A 20,696-nucleotide genomic window follows, 5' to 3' on the forward strand; every position below is an offset into this window, starting at 1 on the left:
TCCAATTAACTTTTCCTGCGCAGGACAAGAGACAGAATTGCTTATAGCAGAGTTCAGATGTCATTGCACAACCGTGTCCCCACCGGCGATGTAAAGGGCAAGCAGCTTTCTACTGAGCATGAGGGAGAAAGGATGCTGTGGTCAAGACTCTGCCCAGGCAGAAACACAATCATAAGACCCATCTTTTTTTCACCAGAGCATGGGAGGAGACCTGGTAATTTCTGCAACACACAGTCAATTCAGTCTTTTTTGTTTTCCTTGGTGATTAAGTGCCAACTGTCATGTGAACTACAAGGATGCTGATAGTTATCCTAAGCACAGAAACTCCATATTCCCCCTCCTGCTTATATTTCCTAAGATGTCCAAGCCACTTTCAATTGCCACTCCTATGGCAATTTCTGAGCGCTGCAATTCAATTTTCTTTGCCCAATGATAGCAGAGAGAGCACGCTAACCAGGTCATGCAATGAAATACGAACCAACAGGCCAACACTAATGCACACCAAGGGTCACCAGCACAGCAGCTTCAACCCATCCCATGCTCAGCAATGGGGACACAAACAATACTTGAATGTCTTGGCTAGATACGGGTGACCTAAATATCTTAGTTTCAGAGGCAGCAATGTGCAACACGAACACCTCCCTCTCTTGCCATGGCTCCTTTGAATTTGCAAGGAAAAAACCAAAGAAAATAGTCTCGGTTCCTGTGATAGGTCCCATGTCATTGTTTTCTTCTTTTAAATTCCATTAGGAATCCCAGTCAGAAGGAGCAATGCAAATCTACCTTTGCTAATCATCTTCTCCAGTTTTACTGATTAACATGACTGCTGTCCCTCTCCTCCCAGATTACAGATCTGAGGCTTTTTCTCCTGTAACCTCAGTTTATGAAACACAAAGGTAAGTCACAAATGAGACAAAATAGCCTTGTTATCTGAAGACATAACCCATGGAGTTGTTCGGTCAGTCAAAGCAGGATGTTCCCACCGTGTACAAACATGGCAGAGAGCCCTGCAGCTCCTCGTGACGGGCTCGGTAAAGGCAGAGGCAGAGGTGGGTGTAATACCTTGAAGGCAGCGTCTCGTGCATTGGATGGGCTGGGCAGAGGGTGTAATTTTGCCTCATGAGCTCCAGCTGTGGGCTGTGGCTGGCAGCGATGGGACTGATGAAGTCACTGCTTGAATCTCCCTGTAGGCTTGCTCCTCTCCCCTGGGAGCCAGGCTCACAGGGAAGCTGTTTAGATCTGCCAACAGCATCGTCAGAAGGTGTTTGGGAGAAGAGCTGGATGCAACAGCACTGGGGGCTTCTATCCAGAGCATGGTCTTTATGGGCGTATGGGCTTAGAAATCACAGATGCAGAAAGTTCTCTCTATTTTATTTATGACTTTCTGATCTGGACATAGAGAAGTACTTGCTTTCCTTAATTACCGTCGTGCTGCTCTTTGTGGCAGGGAATTGGAGAGAAAATATATCCCTTATAAAAGACTACCTGCTCTTAGGGAGTGATGGCTTCGCATACAACAGCCCTTTTTTAGCTGCTGCAGGAGGATGGGTGCTCAGTCTTTTAACACGAAGAGCATAATAAACCATAAAAAAAACTTTACAAGTGTAGCGCTGTGCTTTAATTTTCAGGGCAGGCACAGGTCAGGGGGCATTTCACCCAGCCTTATTTAACCAGCTCTTTTGCTCAGTTTCATCTGAAAGGGTTCACAGTAAACCTGTTGTTTGTGAGCTTTTTTCAGTCAGACAAGCTGACCCTACAACTACACTGATCCTAATGCCCTCGCACTAACCGAGCTTAACAAGGCGAGGCCCTGCTCCGTGTGAAAGGCTGACTTTATCCGAACGGCAGTTTCATCTGCCTGAAGTGTGGTCTGACTTAGAGAAGTGCAAAAAGCTCCTGTGAAATCCTGTGATTGCTTTCAACAGGGCGCCGAGCACACAGGAAAAGCTGTTCTCCCTGTGCACCCAGCTTTGCAAGTGGCTTTTTGGGCACCTAAGATGCAGTAGGGCTCCTTCCCTCTCATGGCTCCACACCAGCAATGAAAGCTCTACGAGTTTTCTTTTTCACATTCACAGAGACATCTGTACAGCCCCCCCAAACCTTCAGTGGCTTAATACAGCTGGAAGTGCCCGGACCCTAGCAAGCATCTCTATAGAAAATGAAGATGGAGGAGCAGCACCCAGCTCGCTCTCTCAGCTGCCTCCTCTTTGTGTTTTCTAAGTGAGAAGCAATAAAAGCTGATTTACGTCATTAAAGCCAGCAGATGTGACGGATGCAGACAGACGGTAAATCAGCTGACTGAAGAGATGCTGCTTTTACTGCTGGGTTTGCGGGGAGGAACCACGTTAGCAGGGAGGAGACTGAATGTTTGGGGGTTCAGCTGGGAGAGGGCCAGAGTTTGTGGGTGTTGCGTTTTCCACCTGTCATTTGTGCTGGGGGTATAATAGGGCAGACAAGATCTGACACCATCATTTTTTCCTATTTGCATTGGCCTCGCTCAGGGTTGTTTATTTGGGTTAGGCGGGGGCGTCTTGCGGGCGCGGCGGCGGCGGCGATGCCGAATCCTTTCCCCGATTGCGCCGAATGTGTAAATGAACAGCAGCTGCCTCTGCCCTCCTGTTGCTCAGCATCCTCAGAAAACGCTTTGTGAAAAGGGATTGAAATAGCAGGCAAATGTCAGCGCTGTGCCAGCGCAGTGCAAGCCTGCTTTCCTGGTGCAAAAGGAAAGTTGGAGCTGCACAAATCCCGGTTTCTGCAGTGGGGCACTTCAGGGCGGGGGGGCTGAGCGCAGCATCTCCGGGAAAGATGCTGTAACCTCCCTCTCAGAGGAGTTACAGCTGACATTTAAAAAATGGCATTCGCATTCAAGCCCTTCCATTTTGTGCTCCCTGGCTTTGAATCACAGGCTCTGGCTTGTGTAGACTGGCACCCAAAGGTGACCTGTATTAAAGGCTGCTTTGGCTTCATGGTTTGAGTGTCATAGCCCAAGTTATAACTACAGAGCACCTTGCTCTCTGCTCAGATCACAGCTTTGCTCCCTGCCCCGTGGGTCTGCCCTCTCTCTGTGCATTCTTCTTTATCTCCTCGGTGTGTTTCCGCCGTCTAGCTGCAGAGCTCTGTAGCATTGAGCTAATGGCTGGGTTTTTCAAATCACGTCAGGAGATTTTAGTTCCTTCCCAGTAAATCCTACAGGACTGAGCATCCTTGAGCTTATCAGGGCCAGGCTCAGAGGGAGGTAACATCTGAGGGTTATAAGTAGAGGACACGGGAGGGTGTAGGGCATCTCAGTCAGTCTGGAGGGACATAGTCGTGATGTTAAATCACCCTGAATTCTAGCACCAATATGAGCCAAACAACCAGGTGACTTCATCAAATAGTTTGCTAGAGCTCATAAAGAGGCTAGAAACCACAGCCGCCCCAGTCTTTTTGGGAAGAGACAACAGATACTTAACAGCAATCCTTCCCTCGATTCCTTCCTCATCAACAGCTTTCTGCAAGCCTGACAGCTTTACCGTCAGGAGAATAAGGAGCCTCAGAGACAGAGCTGGCGGTGTGAGCCCTCCATGCTGCCGCAGACTGGGCACAGATGAAATCATTACCGAGTGTGAGTACGGCCTCCAATTCCTTTCCGTTAGATAAGTGCAACTGGGTGCCCTCTGCAGATGTCTTTAGTCCCAAAAGCACGCATCCCTATCACACTGAATGAATAGCCAGAATATAGTAATGAGTCTTCTTGCATCCTTTCTGTGTATTTAATTCACTTGTATTAATTGCACTCTAATACCAGGGAGCGCACAGGTCCTTGCTAGCTTTATTTCCAGATGGTATTTTGAGCCTAATGTCACAGTGGGAAGTCATAAAAGCTCTCCTAGAGCAAATTACCCGAGGAATCAAACAGTTCCAGTTTCACTCAGGAAAATGACTTTCTGTAGCCTGAAGAAGTAGGTTATACTCCTAGCCTGAGCCCGCCTCAGTATGCATGGTCATCCTGCACCTCTGCACCATGGCATGACCGTTTTCTTAACATTTGTTTTAGAAGCCCACCTAGCTAGATCTCCCCTTTCCGGATACAGGGTCCCGCTAGCATGTTTTGAAAACACACAGGTCAGCTAAAAAGGAGAAATAAAACACTGTGACTTTACCAGTGCAAGGAAGCATTACCTGGGCAAGCAGACTTGATTTCGAAGAGTGTGGAGGAGGACAAATCTCCCCAGGATTTCAATGTCGAGGGGGAGCGACTACTGCAGCACCCCAGTGAGCATTCGGCGATCTCTGAGCAGTTGCTGGCTACGCAGTATCCCCTAAAGAAGCGTTGGGGCCTCCAAGACCCGGTTAGACTCACCGTGGTTTCATCTTCATGGAGCACCTGGTCGTAGCCACTCAGCGCGACGCAGAAAATGATTGCTGTGACATCCTCAAAGCAGTGAATCCACTTCTTGCGTTCTGACCGCTGGCCCCCGACATCGAAGAGCCTACGGCACAGGAGAAAGCTGTCAGCACCCGCTTTTTCTTATTTAAGGGGAAACTTCAGCAGTCTTAGCATTTTCTGACCATGTGGCCCCTGGAAGGCTCCAAACACAAAGCAAAGGGTCTTTAACCACTGCCTTGGTCTCCTCCTCCAGAGCCTGGAGCCGAGGAGGCCCAGGAGGAGCAGTTGCAGGGAGGGATGTGGGGATCTGTGGGAGAGCTGCAGAAGCACGCTGGGTCCCAAAGGGTCTGCGGAGGTTCAGACTCAGCTCCTGAGTTTTATTTGCTTTAAATGCCGCGTGTGCGGCTTGGTGTCTTCATGCCCTCTTCTTTCTGCTGGCTGGCATCATAAGGTTCAATATGTAGCATTAACCACATGCGATTGATCCACTTTAAAGAAAAGATTTGGCCAAATATTTTTACATTTACGAGCTTGATCAGACTTGGGGCCAATCTCATATTATACCTCCCAACAAAGCGGTGTCGTTTGGGTTAGGAGAAGATACCGTAAGCTCCCATTTTCCAAGGCAGTGATTTTTCAAGGTGGGATTGTCAAACACTGCATAATGTTGACCCCCCAAAATGCTACGTCCTCTGCAGTGGGAGCCATCCCTGTGTTAACCAGTAATTTAACAATTTCTCCTTTGGGAGCTTTGGGGAAACCCTGTGACAAATAGATGCCCTGAAAATTTACTGGTACATGCAGTTTTAGACTAACCTGAAGTGGAGGTTTTTGAATGTGAAGTGGGTTTCTACAATGCCAGTTGTTTTGACCCTGGTTCGGAGGATATCCTGCTCCGTGGGCTGGTAGTCTGCAGCTCCGATTCGATCTAAGCTGTCTAGGTAGCTAAGAGAGGAAGAGAAAAGAAAAAGAAAACAGATAAGACGCACATTAATCTTTGTCAATCTCAGATGAATCCTTCAACTTCCTATTAATCTTTTTCAATCCCATTTTTCATGGCTGAATGTAGTTAAAGAAAAAAAAAATCCTATTCTGGGGAAAAAGAAATGTTAACAAATCCCACTAACCTAGGTATAAAATCTGATAGTGAACTGAAAGCAGGAAATTAAGTGTGTGTGTGTTGTGAGCCCTCATTGCAATCTGGAAAAATACACAGTTTTAATATGAAGGTCCCAATCAGTCCATTGTGCTGGATTCAACACACACACATGCTTTTCTGCAAGGGTTTATTCAGGTAAGAGGTTGGAGCACATAGGTCTCGCTCCCAGAACAGACAGGTCGAGTCACTTTGGGGAGATGCCTGCCTCTCTGCTGGGACGGGGGGGAGACGGGGCGGCTCGCGCCGACGCGGTGCCGTGCCTTCAGTCAGCTCAAATGAAGGGAGATGAATCTGCCCGAGTGAGTTACTGCTGCCGTGTGAAAGCCAGCACAGGGCTGGGACTGTGGGAGGTGCGGTGCTTGGACAAAATCCAGGGGCCTGCTTAGATGGTGATAATCTGGGAGTATAAACCGTTTGGGTTTTTTTTTTTGGGGGGGGGAGGGTAGAGGGATGATTTAGCTTTCTAAAACATTTGGATGGTTTTAAAACATTTGCCCTTATTCTGCTTCAGGCTTAAAATCTATGAACATAGGCAATGCCCCCACAGGCTGAAACTTTGGGTAGGAAGTCCCATCTTTCGGCATGAAATGTTTTTGTAGAGGAACCCAACAGCTGCACACATATGACCGCAATCTATTTTTTCAGCCACATTCAGGACAATTTTTCAAAACAACTCAGCCCAACTAAACATAATTTATAAAGAAAAGAGGAATTTGGATTACAATGTAATATGAATTACAAACACAGAGCTGCATCACACAGTCAAGTCTTTCTCATTGCCATTGATATGAACACAGACACTCCAGTTCCTCTTACAGGGGGTCTGATGGGCATTACGGGATCTAAATGCCCACCTCCAGCCCCAGGAGCACCCGTCTAATGCACACCAGACGCTTTCGGTATACTGTGCATGTAATAAAGCAGGTCAGTGCATGAGCAGTGCTCTTGCCCTTCGATCTCTGTGCTTCTGGCAGCCTGGATGTCACCCGAAGAGGCAGCGGGGCAGAGGGTGACATGCCGGGGGGCAGGACGGGAGGGGACTCGTTCAGGTGTTAGCCAGAGGGTGGCAGCTTTGCCCAGTGCAGCTTGCAGAGAATAAAGATTAGTAAGAGGAGCTGTGCAGTTGTAGGGAAGGAAAAGACATTGCTGTCTCTGGGGAGTATGAGTTGACTGATGACTGCAAGAAGGTATGAGAACCATTCACATAAGAGAGCCATGATGTCTAAGCTTGACTTTCTCTTTCAGTTTAGCAAAATGCATTTTTTTTTTTTTTTTTAAAACACGGAGTGTGGATTTAGTCCTGATGAGCAACCCAATCACACCAGCTTGGTGGTGAGCACGCTGTGTCTGAACGTGCTGCCCTGTCCTGCTGCTGGAGATGCTTTCCCCGCTGCATCAGAAAGCAGGAGAGGCCTTTCCATCCGTGTCCTGGCAGGAGTGCCGAGCCAGGGCCCCGGGGCAGGGTGCCCAGGGGCTGTGCATGCTGCTACCTGACAGCTCACTGCCACCGGCTTTCATGCCTGCCCCACTAGCCTGGAAGGACAAACAGACAACCAAACCCTACAACAACAAACCTCACCCTGCTCGCATCATGTGTTTTGGCTATCCATCATATTTATCATTCATTTTTGCTAAAAAAAAAAAAAATCACGTCACCTAGAGAAAAGTATATAAGCTAAGCAGGCTTATTTTTGTTGTGCCCTTTTTTCAAGCATTTAAAGCCATTGTGGGTTTGTGACAGATGCTCCCTTAATAGCCTTATGATGGGCCCTGGATGGATGAATGGGGCTTCATTTGAGATCAGATCCTCCGCTGTGACGGCTGAAGCCACGATCACTCATCTATTCACAATTGGTGTCAACTCCTGTTATTTAAGAGACAGCTGCATTTCTTCACATGTTCCCGCAGACGGAGGCAGCTCTGCAGTGCTGTTATTCAGAGACCCAGGCTGTCCTCTGGATCAAAATACTTCAAGGTGATGGTAAAAAGCGAAGGTGTAAGAGAAGGAAGGATTTTTCCTTTCCTCTTGCAGATCTCGGCAGTACCCTGAAGACCTTTATCACTTCCTCCATCTTAATTTTCTGCATTTTCCTGTGATTCAACTCTCTTCAATTTAACGTTCCCTATTAATTATTCTTGCCTTTGAGATCCTCCTTTAATGCTGGGACTGCAGCAAATGAAGAAATCTACTGCAAACTGGCCAAAGGACTCAGCAGCACAGTGATAGAGGATTTTGTTACTCTAATTACTGCCTTCAACCTGTGATGACTTGCTTGTCAACAGCAGCATCCTCTAAACCCCAGGCTGTGTATTGGGACTTCAGGGGGTTCTCACTTTCGCTACCAGTGTGCACAGCCTACGGCTCTTCCCCGCAGCGTTCCCTGTGGCTGCCTGACAGCACATTAGCTCCAGATTTGACTCGATCCTGCACACAGCCTGGTTCTGAGGCTTGGAAAGCCTCGCCTCCTTGTCCGAGGCGACGCACCTTGTGTGTCCGGCTCCACCTGAGTTACCCTGGGGGATCAGAGGTTTGGGGGAGCTGATGCAGCCTGCCAGCCTCTTGAGGGGGCAGGATGATAGCGGCAGAGGGAGAAGAGCCAAGCAGGATCCACCCCATCCACCCTCTCCTCCCTTACAGCATCCAGCTTCCAATCCCATTGGGATATCTCCATAGGAACCTCAGCTGGGGGCTCTCTAGCATCTGTCTGGACATGGGCACTGCTTCCCAGCGCTTAACTGGTGCTGTGACAGAGGAATACTCAGTATCCCCAATACTCAGACTGTCCTGGCTTCAGGTGAGCTGAGCTCTGCGAGTCCGGTGCCTCGGGGTCACTCCCACGCTAATGCATCCAGCCTGGCTGCCGGGCACCCCAGCTCTGATACCTCCTTGCCAACACACCCTTTGCCTCTTCTATTAACTCCCCTCCTCATCTCTTTCCTCATCTCTAGTCTTTTCCATCATTCTCCATCTGTTTCTCAATGACTTACATTCCTTCAGTTGCCTGGGTCTGCTTTTCGTCTGTTCCTGGTAGTCTCGATGAGGGTCAGCCATCAATTTATATGAAGGTATACAACAGTCTCAGTGCTGGTTTAGAGGCTACATTCCAAAACGGTTTACTCCTCTGGCTTCTCTCCTCTGGAATTTCTCCCATCTCAGACTGCAGCAGGTATTTTTTTCCCCTCGACTTGGCCGCAGCTGAGCTGGACCCCGTTGGTGTGTGCACCCCACGAAGCTCGGCCGGAGGAGCGTGCGGTGGCACGGCTGCCGTGCCAACATCCAGCTGCAGGAACGGGAAGCTCAGGCAGGCTGTTTGGGTGCTGAGCTGATTTTAGCTGCCGTTTGGATGCTGAGCCGATTTTAGCTGCTGCTTGTTCTCCTTGGTTCCTGCTGGAGGTCTCGCTGGGGCTTCACCAGAGCGCTGGTGCTCCCTGCCCATGCTGCTCGGGAGGACCTGCTGGTCTGCTGGGTGTGAGCCTGAGCTGGGGAGGACGAGATGTGTTGGAGGTGCTGCCTCTTTGGGAACAGGGAAATGCAAACGGGGACAAATTGCTACACACGGCGCTGGGTGACAGCACTCCTAGTATGCCCTTTGAACCGCAAACCTCAAGGCCAAACCGTTGCTGGAGATAATTAGTTGTCACAGCCAACAGGCTCGATGACACATAATCCCCTCAGAAGCTGGCATCTGTTTAACCAGCAGAAATAAAAGCACTTTGGAGGCCACAGAGCGAGTGCTCGGCTCTCCCCCTTCCACATCATCTTCGTTGCACAGTGCTGGCGTCACAGCTCCTTCCACTTCCCAGCTCTGGGGTTTGCATGCTGGAGTGGAAGCATATCTGAAACGACACATCATCTCTTATCTGCAGCCTGCTTTGCCCAGAGCTTGCAGGGGTTAAAAAAAGCTGAAGAAAGGTTAGAAGGTTTTTGAGTACACGAGTAACCCTCTAGCATTTATACTCCTGAGCTCCATTACTGCTTATAGATCTTAAATGCTTTGTTTTGAAGCAGATTGCGGGTTTCTGAGCCACTCAGTTTATCAGGCTCAGAGAGGTGAAGCCCAACTGTACGACGCTGCTAAAACCAAAATGCACAAGAAATGGCATTTCCCAAATACAGGGAGAGGAACTCGTCGAACTGAGGCTACAAAAGGCAGATGCCCTATAAGGACCAGCCGATATTGAATACCTTCACAGAGTAATATTGAAAATAGGGAGAAAATAAGAGTTTCTTGCTCCTTCACTTGCTGTTTCCAACAGCGTGTGGTAGCAGCATTGTTGATGCCAGAGACACTGCATGGAGAGAAGACTGTTGTCCGAGTTATCCCATGGGAACAGACCGGCAGCAGCAGCCTACGTGCAGCACGTGGATGGGGATCCCTCCCCAGGCACTCTGCTACCATGGGAACCTTCTCCCAGGACTGTACTGCCTATGCCAAAGGCTCCGCTGCCTGCTTTCTTGGATGAAGAAGTGTAGCTGAGGTTGGAGGCTGTGGTCAAAGCTGGATACCTGTGGCAAAGCTTACACAGATGCGCATTCACGTCTGTTGAGGTTAAGGGCAATAAAATGGTTAAACGTCTGTTGGGTTTTTCCCTTCCTTGGCAGCCTTTTTGCAGGCAGCATCCAGCCGGCGCTGTGCACACCCGGGGTGCTCGCAGCGCGCCGACGCCGAGCTCACGTCCCCAGTGCTTGGCGAGCAGCAGCCGCAGCCTGGGCCTTGGTCTGGGGCAGGTCTGCAGGCAGGGGAGTGGGAACTGGAGGAGAGCAAGTCTGGAGACAGCGGCATCTTCCCAGCTGCTCCTCCAGCCTCCCGGTCCTGCCCTCTGCCCACATCTCCTCCGAAAAGGAAAGGCCGTGCGTGGGATACCCCAGCGTCGTTTTGTTGGCTTGCGCTGTATTTGATTGAAAAAGCAGATCCCCATTTGTTAACAGACACAGCTGAGTCACCGCTGGGTTATTTTCTACTCTGCGTACTGAGGCGCTCAGGGGTCAGCTCCAACACTATGTCCTGGCAAATGCCAAGTTTTTAATTAAGGTTGTCACGAGCAGGATCCATCTCACCTAACTCTAGATGCTTATGTGAAGATGGCTTCACTCAAGCGCTCCTTCCGAGTTCATGGATGGAAGGTTCTCTGCATCTGGGCTTTGCTTGTACCTTTGCTTCTTCTTTTTTTTTTCATCCATGAACACACAGGTCAATGTACATTTAGCATTAGAACCATTGTGACTGTACGGTAAGTATCCAGAGGATAAGCACTGGGTGTAGGGAGTGTCAGTAGTGGCTCTACAACATCCCAGTAAACTCTTGTATTATCTTCTACCAGAAGAGAAAAACCATGTGGGTGCTGCTTCTTGAAGGTGCGATACAGCTTGGTATGGCTGCCCGGGGCAGCCGGTGCTGGGCAAACACCCGGAGGTCACAGCACCGCAGCATTTTTCCTGCAGCCTCCATGCCCAGCCATATCTGTTGTGTTATTTGAGGGGAAGGGACAAAATAAACTGCAGCCCACTCGCAGGGCCCAGCGCTCATCCAGCACACGCGGCGGTGACGCAACACGTGTCTTCAATAATCATCATTTATGAAAGGCTTGAAACGTAGCCAAGCAGTGGCACCGTGTCCCTTCAGAAGCCAGTCCCACCGAAGGGTAGGGACCACGGGCGTGCACACGCGTGCGCAGAGCCCTCCTAACAAAAACCTGAAGGCGTTACATGCTGCTCCTCAGGCACTTCCAGGGGGGTTAGGGCGGGCAGGAGGAAGGGACCGTAGGGGATAAGTAGTTCAGCTAAGAGGGCAAGAGCATCATCTGGCGTTTTCTGAGCCCAGCCCAGGGAAGGAAGGTCTTGGGAATTCGCTCCTGGACTTTGGGCAATGCGTTTGGTGTTTCTGGCTGCGTTCCCCCCTCAGCCAGTCCTGCCTCAAAGGGAATCACATGAATTACACGGCAGGCTCTGCTGTCCTGCTGCTGCTCCTGATGATAACTCTCACCTCACACCCACCCAGATGGGATACCAGCATGAACACTCCCCAGCTTCCCTCCCCTAAATCTAACCAGCGACACGCCACTTCTGGTGCCTGCTTCCTGCAGGCTGCTACCAGCCGGAGTGTTGGTCACCAGGCCCAGAGATTACCGGGGTTATTTTCCTGAAGAAGCTCTGCTGGATGCCCTGGGTTTTTGCTATTTTTCCCTGGGAAACGTGGAGGATAGTCCCTGCTATTAAAGGATGCTGCCAGATCTTGACAGAAGGCATGCTACATTGCAATGCTTTTTAATTTTTTTTTTTTTTTTTTTTCCCTGCACTGAAGCAGGCCTGTACAGGGCTTGTACATCAAGATCAGCTTGACAAGTTGATATTAATACTAATGATAGGCAGGAGGAATGAACAAAAGCAGCTTGGAGTTTAGCTGTCCTAGTTAGACTTGCAGTTTTCCAAGGCATGACTAGATCCAGAATAATTTTTAGCATTGCATGTGGATGAGCAGAGTCACTAAATAGCAACGGTATAACAAAGGTACTTCAGGACATAAAGGGTCTCCAGGCGTAAGCTGCTGTCTGGCTTTGCTCGTGGGTGGCGGATTGGTCAGCAATATATCACGGTCTTGTTACTGCTGGAATAAAAGGATGCTGTGGTACCGTTTGAGTTTATGATCAGAAAGCTCTGGCTGGGGGAGAGGTGGGCTTTGGGGGAAAAGCCAACATTAACAACCTACTCAGAAATGTTTTGTAGCGGCTCTGGGACAGCAGATGTGGGCTCATCCTTCTGCAACGAAATCTGAAAATTGGGCAGTATGTAAGACGGGATGATAAAGATTTTTTTAACACATTGGAACCCTTACAAAAGAGAAGAACAATGTGTCTGGATCAAATCAATGACCCACCTAGCTTAACTAGTGCCCAGGAGCAGATGTGGAGGGAAGAGTACAAGTACAGAGCAAGTATGCAGCATGCAAAGAGTTTTCCCAGCCTCCAATACTTCGTATGGATAACAGTTTCAAAGAGAAGGGTGATATCTTCCTATTTATTACTCTTCAATGCTTTTTCTTCCAAAAATTTGCCTAGGTGCTTTTTGAAGCAATGTAAACTTCTAACAGCCACATCGGCAGCAAGGAATTTCCCAGCTCAGCTACCCTGTGAAAAACTGCCTCTTTCTGGTTTTTAAACTGCCATGTCGGAGTTTAACTTTGTTAATTGTTGTATGGGAACAGCTGTCCTCTCTCTCCTCCCTACTTCCAACTTGTTTCTCTGTAGACATTTCCATAGACCTCAGCACGTCCCCCGTGGAGCATCTCTGCTCTGCTCCCAAGACATTCCTATATGGAAGCTCTTTGGAGCCTTCCATCACACCAGGAAGGGACTTTCCTCCTCTCCTGGATCCTGTTTGAGATGGGGAAAGGAGGGAGCCACAACTGCCTTGTTCTGTATGTAACTGTCTGCTTTACGGTCACTTAATACGACGCTACTTGGAGAACCAGCCAGTTTAAAGGAGCCCCCTCGGAGCTGCTGCATGGGCAGCTCTGCTGGACAAGCTTTGCTAGCAGTGGTGCGATCCCTTTTCCAAGTGTCCTCACCCGGGCAGTACCGCTGTTTATATAAAGCCTCTGTGATTGAAGTCATTGTTTAGCGCAGAGCTGCTGACCACAGGGCACCCCTCGCCTTTGTTTTATAAGCACAGGCTTTTTATGGGGGCTGGCTGGATCTTTCCAGCGGCGCTACGTAAACCCGAGCCCGCAGGGATGACGCATGGCTCAGGCTGTGCAAGGGCTTCTCTCCCGGTGGCCCTGCACGCGGGAGCCCTCCGCACGCCGGGGCTGACGCGGGCGCTAATCGAACCCTGGCTGAAGCAGAGGAAGGCTCAACAGCTCTCGTCTACCTCTTGCTTTATGTAAGCCTCTGCCTCCTTCTGACGACCAGCTTTGAAGGACAGTAGCTGAGCTGGAGCAGGGGTAAGGCCTGGTAGGACTCAGCACCCTGGAAGCAAGCAGGATTTATGCTTAAACCTTTATGCAACAGAGTAAGTGGGGTTGACTTTTTTTTTTTTTTTTTTGCTCCAGGACTGCTGTCACAAACCTGCTGACAGTGGAGCTGATGGCTTTCTATACTGTAAAAAAAAAAAAAAAAAAAAAAAGAAGAAGAAGAAAGAAAAGAAAAGGAGAGGCTAAAAATAAGCCACAGGGAGTTTGGGATAATGAAGGGCTTGTTCCAGGAAGGAGCCCTGATGGGAGGGCGCAGCCCCCGCGCTGCAGCGGGGCTCCCGGCGTGCCCACCCCTGCGGCGCTCGGCCGCTCGGCCCGAGCAGGGCAGAGGCAGCCACAAGCCCAGCGCCCCGCGGCCCCGGCCCCGTGGTGAGCACAGACAGAGGCACGAAGGCTCCCAGCTCCTCACACCGCACGGAGGCCGATTCGACTTGGCCCCGAGGCAATCTCCTGAGCTAATTACTCAGAATTACTCCAACCCTGGAGAGCAGACAGCTGTGACCACAGATGAAACCAGACCCGTGGACTTTAACCACTGGCCAAGGAGATTCCCAGGGTGTGCACGAAGGCCCAGGACATCTATTTACACACTTGTAGCAGTAGGGGAAGTAGCATTAACGTCTACACTTCTAAGAAAGAAAATAATAGATATAGCTGCAGTGTTTTTGTAGTGCTAGATGTCCATCTGCAGAGGGATAGCACTGGTGAGGCATTTCAATCTAATGCTACGAAGAAAAGCGTTAGTTAATGAGATCTGTGCTCTCGTATCAAGTAGATAAAGGATGCCCATAGCTGGATGATGGCGCAATTACGAAGAGTGGGGTGGGTCTGCTGGGAGCTGACTTCAAACAGGGGCCTCATTTATCCACTCACCGTGCTGAAGAAGATGTGATGCTGGTGAAGGAGTGGGAATTGTGTTTCTGGATCTCCTCATCTGTCCATTTTCCTGAGCTATTAGCAAGCTATAGAGATTTCTGCTTTCAAATCCCATTTAAGCATCCCTGCCAGAAACCATGGGTACCAAAATCAGTCTGTGACCCACAGCTAGTGAAAGCAAAACCTGGAAATTTTACCCTTGGCTGCACTCTAAAAATGTCTTAGTTATCCCAGACACATCTCTTGGGCATGTAAAATCTGTGCTATGCAAATGGACTTTCTGGTCCTTCTCGGTGGCTGCCAGGCTGAGGCTCCTCCGAGAACAGCTTTGCTTGTGGTATTGCAGCATTCTGGTTTCAGTCCAGGCCAGATCCAGAAGCAGAGACCCGTAAGGGAAAAGTCGTGGAGTTTCTCATCCCTTTAGAAAACGTTCAGCCGAGTCGTTGTTAGGAGATTTGTTTGCCATGTATCAAAACAGCTTGATCGTTCCCATCAAGGAATGCTGCCACCCGGGCCAGGCTGGGCTGGCGAGACATCCTGCTGACCACCCACTTTTCCTTTTTCTCTCTCTTACAGGCATGAGCAACCTCGGAGAGGTCTGTAATCGTAGTCTCCTGTCACCACACAACCTCCCCTGGAGGGTTACACTCCTGCAGCCCATCAAGAGGTGTGGGTTGCTCCCAGGTCTCTGCAGGAGTGGGCTGATCCCTGTGTTCAGCTGGAGATGCGTCAGGGATGTGTGTGTGATAAAATCAGTTTGGGATACTCCATACGGGACAGCCTGGCCACAGAGCTGGGGTGGCTCTGTGGGAGATGCACCTCCAAGGCATGTTCCTCCATCAGGGCTGGGGACAGCTCCCGTCTCTGCACTTGAGGTTGTGCAGAGCCTTTCCCGTGTGCCCTGGGGACACATCCCTGCCAGAAGCAGCCTCTGCTGTCTGCCCACCGACCTGCCAGTGACCACGGCTCTGGGGAGCGAGCCGCGGGCCAAGGTGCTGCAGCAAGCCAGGCAGGCAGAGCAGGAGTCCCTGCCTGCTCGGTGGGAGAAGTCTGAACCGACCCCAGGAGCACTTCACTTCCAGTCAGAGGATGGAGCTGGCCCAGAGCAGCATGAGGTCTGGAAAACATCCGGAGTCCTTCCAGACAATGTGGACTTTATTGCCAATAAATGCTTTTGCTTCCTCTTGGCCGCAGAGGAGGAGGAGAGCATCTCGAGCAGATGGCTGGTTAGCACAAGCATTGCCCTTGCCCAGCCCGTGTTTCTGCGCTCTCTGCTGCTGGAGCACCTCAGCTCTTGCTGAGCATGATTGATGTGTCCTCCCAGCCTCCCACTGGAGCAGGGAAATGTCATTAATCACACTTGCTTTAGGAGGGATATAAGTATTAAGGGGATAGATGACTCACCTGAGGACATGACGGGAAGTCTGTGATGGCACTTGGAAGTCAGACTGGGTTCCCTAAATCGCAGTCAGGAGCTTTAACCACAAGACCTTTCCATACCGAATTTTATAACCCCTGAGCAATATTCTTCCACGCTTGTAATAGGGATTTTGCCCATGTAGGGGCAAATACTGTAAGGCTGGTAGAAATTTTAGAAAATTGCTGGCCTATTATAAGAAATAAATATATTTCCTACATAAAGAACAGCCTATAAAATGGAGCTACAATTGATGATTAAATCGTGAGTTAACCCAAGAATATTAATAGAGATAAATAAATGTGGGTTTGGGGGGTTTTTTTTGGTGAACAAAGAAGGCTGAAAATGGATGTTGTCATGTAGTTTTCTGCTCCATCCAATATAATTTCATGCATTGCTATATGGATTTTGATGAGTTCTGCAGATCAATGACACTGCATTTAAACACAAGCTAAGCAGTAATTACAGATGCATGCAAGATTTATTCATCTGGTGGCACTGCACCAGCTGATGGAAGGCTCAGCCGTATCCAATCAATGTTTGAAGCTTCTTAGAATAAAGAGCTTTTTGGCTCCCACTGCAAAGTGAAAATAAAAATAACCCCCCCTGAATCCCAGGAGTGCCCCCCTTACGTCCACACAGGGAAGGCTGCAGTCTGGGGCCGGGCCATAGCTGCCCTGTTGCTCACGCTAGGCCTCGCCTTTGCACACCCACGTACGTTGTTCACGTTGGGTCTTCTGCACGCACTCACTGCATGACCCACTTGTCCCTAGGGCTGAGAATGGGACTGATGAGATTTAAGGTGTAAGCGAGGAAAAAGGAGGAGGATGAGCAATGTGGAGGAAGGAGCCAGGGAGCGTGAGCGGGCAGGGAGCCGGCGCGACATGCCAGGCTACGGTGCGAAGGGAGCAGCCGGGGGACTGCGGTCGGAACCACGGAGGTGCGTAACACGGCCCTGTTGTTATGGGAACATGTGGCAGGGGATGCAAGGTAGCATCTTTAAAGGCAGATACTGGATTTCGTCTGATTTTTCTTCAGGTTTTCCCTGTTGATGTGGGCTATACGTCCATGCAGGAGCTCTCCCCGCCCATGGAGCAAAGCTGCTTGCTCCCCACCATCACCACAAAACGCCCTGACAAGCCAGGGAGTCCCACCCTGCGATGCTCTTTGCTGGGACTTCAAACATGGTATCAGTGCTAATCCTATACCCAGATTTCTCGTCTGGTGGAAAGCAGCAACTCAAAGCAAAACCCACAGCCCTCCCACGGTGCCTCTGTTCCGGGGCAAGGGAAGATAAACTGCAGAATAAATGGGCTGAACCAGGCAGACCAGGGGTTTGGGCAGCTCTTTCAGACACTCAGATGGGTGCCTGCACAGAAGCCAGAGAAACCCTTGGTAAGATAAACAGGTCACGCAGGTGACCTCTGTGCATTTAGCACATTTTCTATTTGCTGCCAACTATTTTAAGCAGATGCTCTTAAGTCTCCCATAGTGACTGCAGATGTCTTGCTGTCCTGCCCGGGTGCTCCACCCCAGAAGCTCCACTGGTGCTGGGAAGCACCAGCAAGTGGGAAACCCATCCAGCCCTGCCCAGAGAGCAGCCGTAGGTGGGAAGCGGTTGCCCAGAGGTATGTCCGGGGTGTCCTGTGCCCAAAGCTCCCTTCTGTCACCTTCCAGACTTGCGCTGCCACCGCTGCCTGCAGGTGGGACCCGCTCAAGACTCTGGATCACGAGATGCAGCACTTTGTTGTGCGTGGGGAAGCTCTTACTTCCTTTAGGGTGGTCCCCTGGGCAGGATATAGGGAGTTGAGTTTCTGGGTAGAAAGGTGTAGCCTTTTTTCCTGAGTTTATTTGTAACTTCCCTATTTGAGTCATTTCTTTGTTTACGTATTTTTGTTCAGTGAGATACTCCTCTGGGGATTTCTTAATGCAAAGAAGTTGCTGCTTCCAACCCTAGCTTAATTTGAGCAAAGATTTTTGCCTGGACTCAGTTGCCAATTCCCAGCTCTCAGCAGCTGCTAGCTAGTGTCAGCCTCCTCTCTCTTTTTCTTTCTCCTACTTCTGCCCGTTGCAGATTTGGCCTTGCTGTTCAGCACACTCCCCGGTGCAGGATTTCTCATGTTGGGGATTGCAAGGCCGTGTGGCTGTTTAACTGAAAATGTTTAAACTGACGTTAACGCTGCTCGGTAGGATGTACTGGCTGGTATTTTTCTGAACAAGGATTTGGAAATGGCTCTTATGCTATCGTCAAACCTTACGTACCAAGAGCAATACTGAGGGATTGGGAAATGCTGATTTATATCATTAAAAATGCTGCCAGAGCCTCAGAGCTACAGTGACTGCTCAAGGGTTGTTTCATGGCTTGGGCTTACGGTTTTGGAGCACTGAATTTCTTTTGCATGCCGGTGCTCCCAGCAAACCTGCTGCTCTACATAGCCCAGAAGGAAAGGGGTTACAGCGAGGTAAAGTGCATCATAAATCCCCAGCAAGGCTTGGACTAACTGCCAAAACCTGAGCTGACACTTCCTTGGCAAGGCTCCACGGTGCGGTTTGAGCCTGGTTTCTTTCTCCCCTGTATCTTTTATGTCCCCTCCCAGCAGCAGGGAGAAGGTGCTGCCTTACAGTCCAGGTTCAGCAACACTTCTCCTCTTTTTTCCCAATAAATTCAGCTCCAGAAACAACCCCCAGGGACCTTGGAGGAGGTGCCTTCTTCAGGCACTCAAACATTTAAATGCATCAAACATCTCAGAGGTAGTGAAGGTGTAAGCATGAGGATTTTGGCACAAGGACGGGTGTTTGCTCTGCTGTGCTCTGGCCTCCTTCTGCTCTGAACTGTGCTGTCACGACCAAACTAAGCAGCCCTGCCCGGAGCCTGTGTTCACAGGGCAGAGGGAGTGTGGGCCTGTCCACAGCAGCCCACGCAGAGTTACCCTGAGAGCCTGAACACGGGCTGCCGGGGGGCTCAGAGGCATGCTGGAAATTTGAGGGTTTTCTGATGGGGGCTGGCAAAATAGGAGCTGTGGGCTTGGATCTGTGCGTTACATCAGTGGTCTGAAGGCAAGGAACAGATCTGGAGAAGGTGAAAAAATAAGTTTATAGACAGTCTCAGTGTTGTTTTTACTCTAATAGTCAATGTAAAAGGTATGGATGAACAAACTAATACGGACCTAGCACTAGCTCTGTGTGTTGTGGGGGTGGCGGGGGAAAGAGAAAAAAAGGTAATAGGAAAAGGTCAAAAATCTGCCTAAAGTGTATCTGGCTCACTGTGCTGGCTGGGCTTATGCCCGGCTCGTACGGCAGAGTGGCACGCGAGGCAGCAATGCGGCAGCGTCACATTCAGCTGCCTTCGGTCCCCCTGCCCAAATCCATGATTGTCTCATCAGCGTGTGCTTCGGGAAAAAACAGGTACTACCCCTTGCCAGGACTCTGAGAGAGGGAAGAGGCAGGCAGGCCGTCCCCGGCTCTGACCCAGCCCTGGAGTGGGCCACAGCCCCGTGATGTGTGTCCCCCCCAGGTCCCACTGGCTTTGCAGCACGGGGCTGGGGAGCAGCCGTGCCTGCCGTGCTCCGCAGGGCTGCTAATGAAACCTCCGTGCCCTCCCAGCCCCGCTGCCCAACATCCCCCGTGCCAGCTTCCCCCCAAGATGCCCTGTGAATTCGCCACATCCACGGCACCGGCCATGCCTGTGACGCCGCCCCGGCTGTGTCTTCTACCTGGAGAAAGAAACACCGTGTTTCCCCCTTTCCCACCTAAAGAGCAGTAGGAAATCAATGGCTGGGGGTTGAATATTGGCTCAGCGCTTGGCCTGGATAAGCAAGAAAAAAGTGGTGTTTGCTACAGGGCTAATTAGAGCTATTACATCAATTAGTCTGTGAAATGATCAGTGTCCAGGGCTTCACCAGGCAAATCCCGATTTTGGCAGGACTGTCTTGGCTGGGACCCTGCTCCCGTGGGACTCACCCGGACACCCCCCGCCACTCCTGCCCAACCCCACGGGCTCCTGCCTCGCTCTGCTGCTGCCCTCGTGGCTCTGGCCACCGTGGACGTCAGTGCCCCGAAAATAGGAGCGTGTTTATTGTCCCCATCAGGGAACCGAGACAAGGACCTCCAACCTGCTGACCCACGGGGGGCCCTGGGGAGCTCTGCCTTCCCCTGGGGGTCGTGCCACCCTCCCTTCACGGGCACAGCTCTGGGTGCTTCATCCCCATCATTGCCAAGTCCTGTGATTTTATGGCAAGTGTCACAATGTTTGCTACATTTCTTTTTTTTTTTTTTTTTTTTTCCCCTTCATTTTGGTTCTCTCTTAAAGCCTCAGCCCCTCAAGGCTGGATATTAGATGGACTATTTGCTTAAGGCTGAAATAAAAAAGGACTTTCCAGCTCTCCTGTTCACAGACAAAAGGCTTTAAAGTATAAGCCAGAGGGCTTAGGAAGCAGCAGATAAAAGCAATTTTCCAATGGCTGTCTTAATATATATTGAAAAACGTGGGCTTTTTAGCTAAGCTTATGATTGGTTTTGGATTTAACTCCTAACTTTAAACACCTGAGCGTGGGGATGCTGCACTGCTCCCCCTCTTCTACCAGGGGGTGTGGGTAAGCGTGCGTGGGCTCGGCCCTGAGAGAGGGCAGGGGGGAATGGCAGTGGCTGTACACCTCCGGCACTCACTCAAAAAGCTTTTTGGGCCCTCTTGCACCGCGGGGCCTGATGCTGCCTTAGCGCATCCCCTGAGCTGGGGCAGGACGGAGGAACCGCATCTCCTGCGGTCAGGGGAGGGGAGCGTCACGCTGAGACACCCGGGGTAGAGAAACACTGGTGGCTGTGAAAACATGAAGGAGGGGGAAAGGGAGACGGCTGCATTCTGAATGCACAGAGCTCCTCTACTCTGCTCAGCAGTGCTCGCCCGGG

At 50.3% G+C, this 20,696-nt stretch overlaps 1 protein-coding gene across 2 annotated transcripts in view; it reads right to left on the reverse strand.

Moving 5' to 3' along the window:
• The window catches only part of GNAO1 (G protein subunit alpha o1), a 143,832-nt gene that overhangs the window by 19,625 nt on the left and 103,511 nt on the right, over positions 1-20,696 (reverse strand). For both annotated transcript variants that reach the window (XM_042797314.1, XM_042797315.1), the window contains exons 5-6: positions 5,186-5,314; positions 4,343-4,472 (exon numbers count right to left, since the gene is read on the reverse strand). In XM_042797314.1, coding sequence (XP_042653248.1) covers positions 4,343-4,472; positions 5,186-5,314 — 259 coding nt within the window. The remainder of the gene's footprint in view (positions 1-4,342; positions 4,473-5,185; positions 5,315-20,696) is intronic.

The sequence above is a fragment of the Tyto alba genome, unplaced genomic scaffold (genome assembly GCF_018691265.1).
Source record: "Tyto alba isolate M040663 unplaced genomic scaffold, T.alba_DEE_v4.0 Super-Scaffold_26, whole genome shotgun sequence".
Lineage (NCBI taxonomy): Eukaryota > Metazoa > Chordata > Aves > Strigiformes > Tytonidae > Tyto > Tyto alba.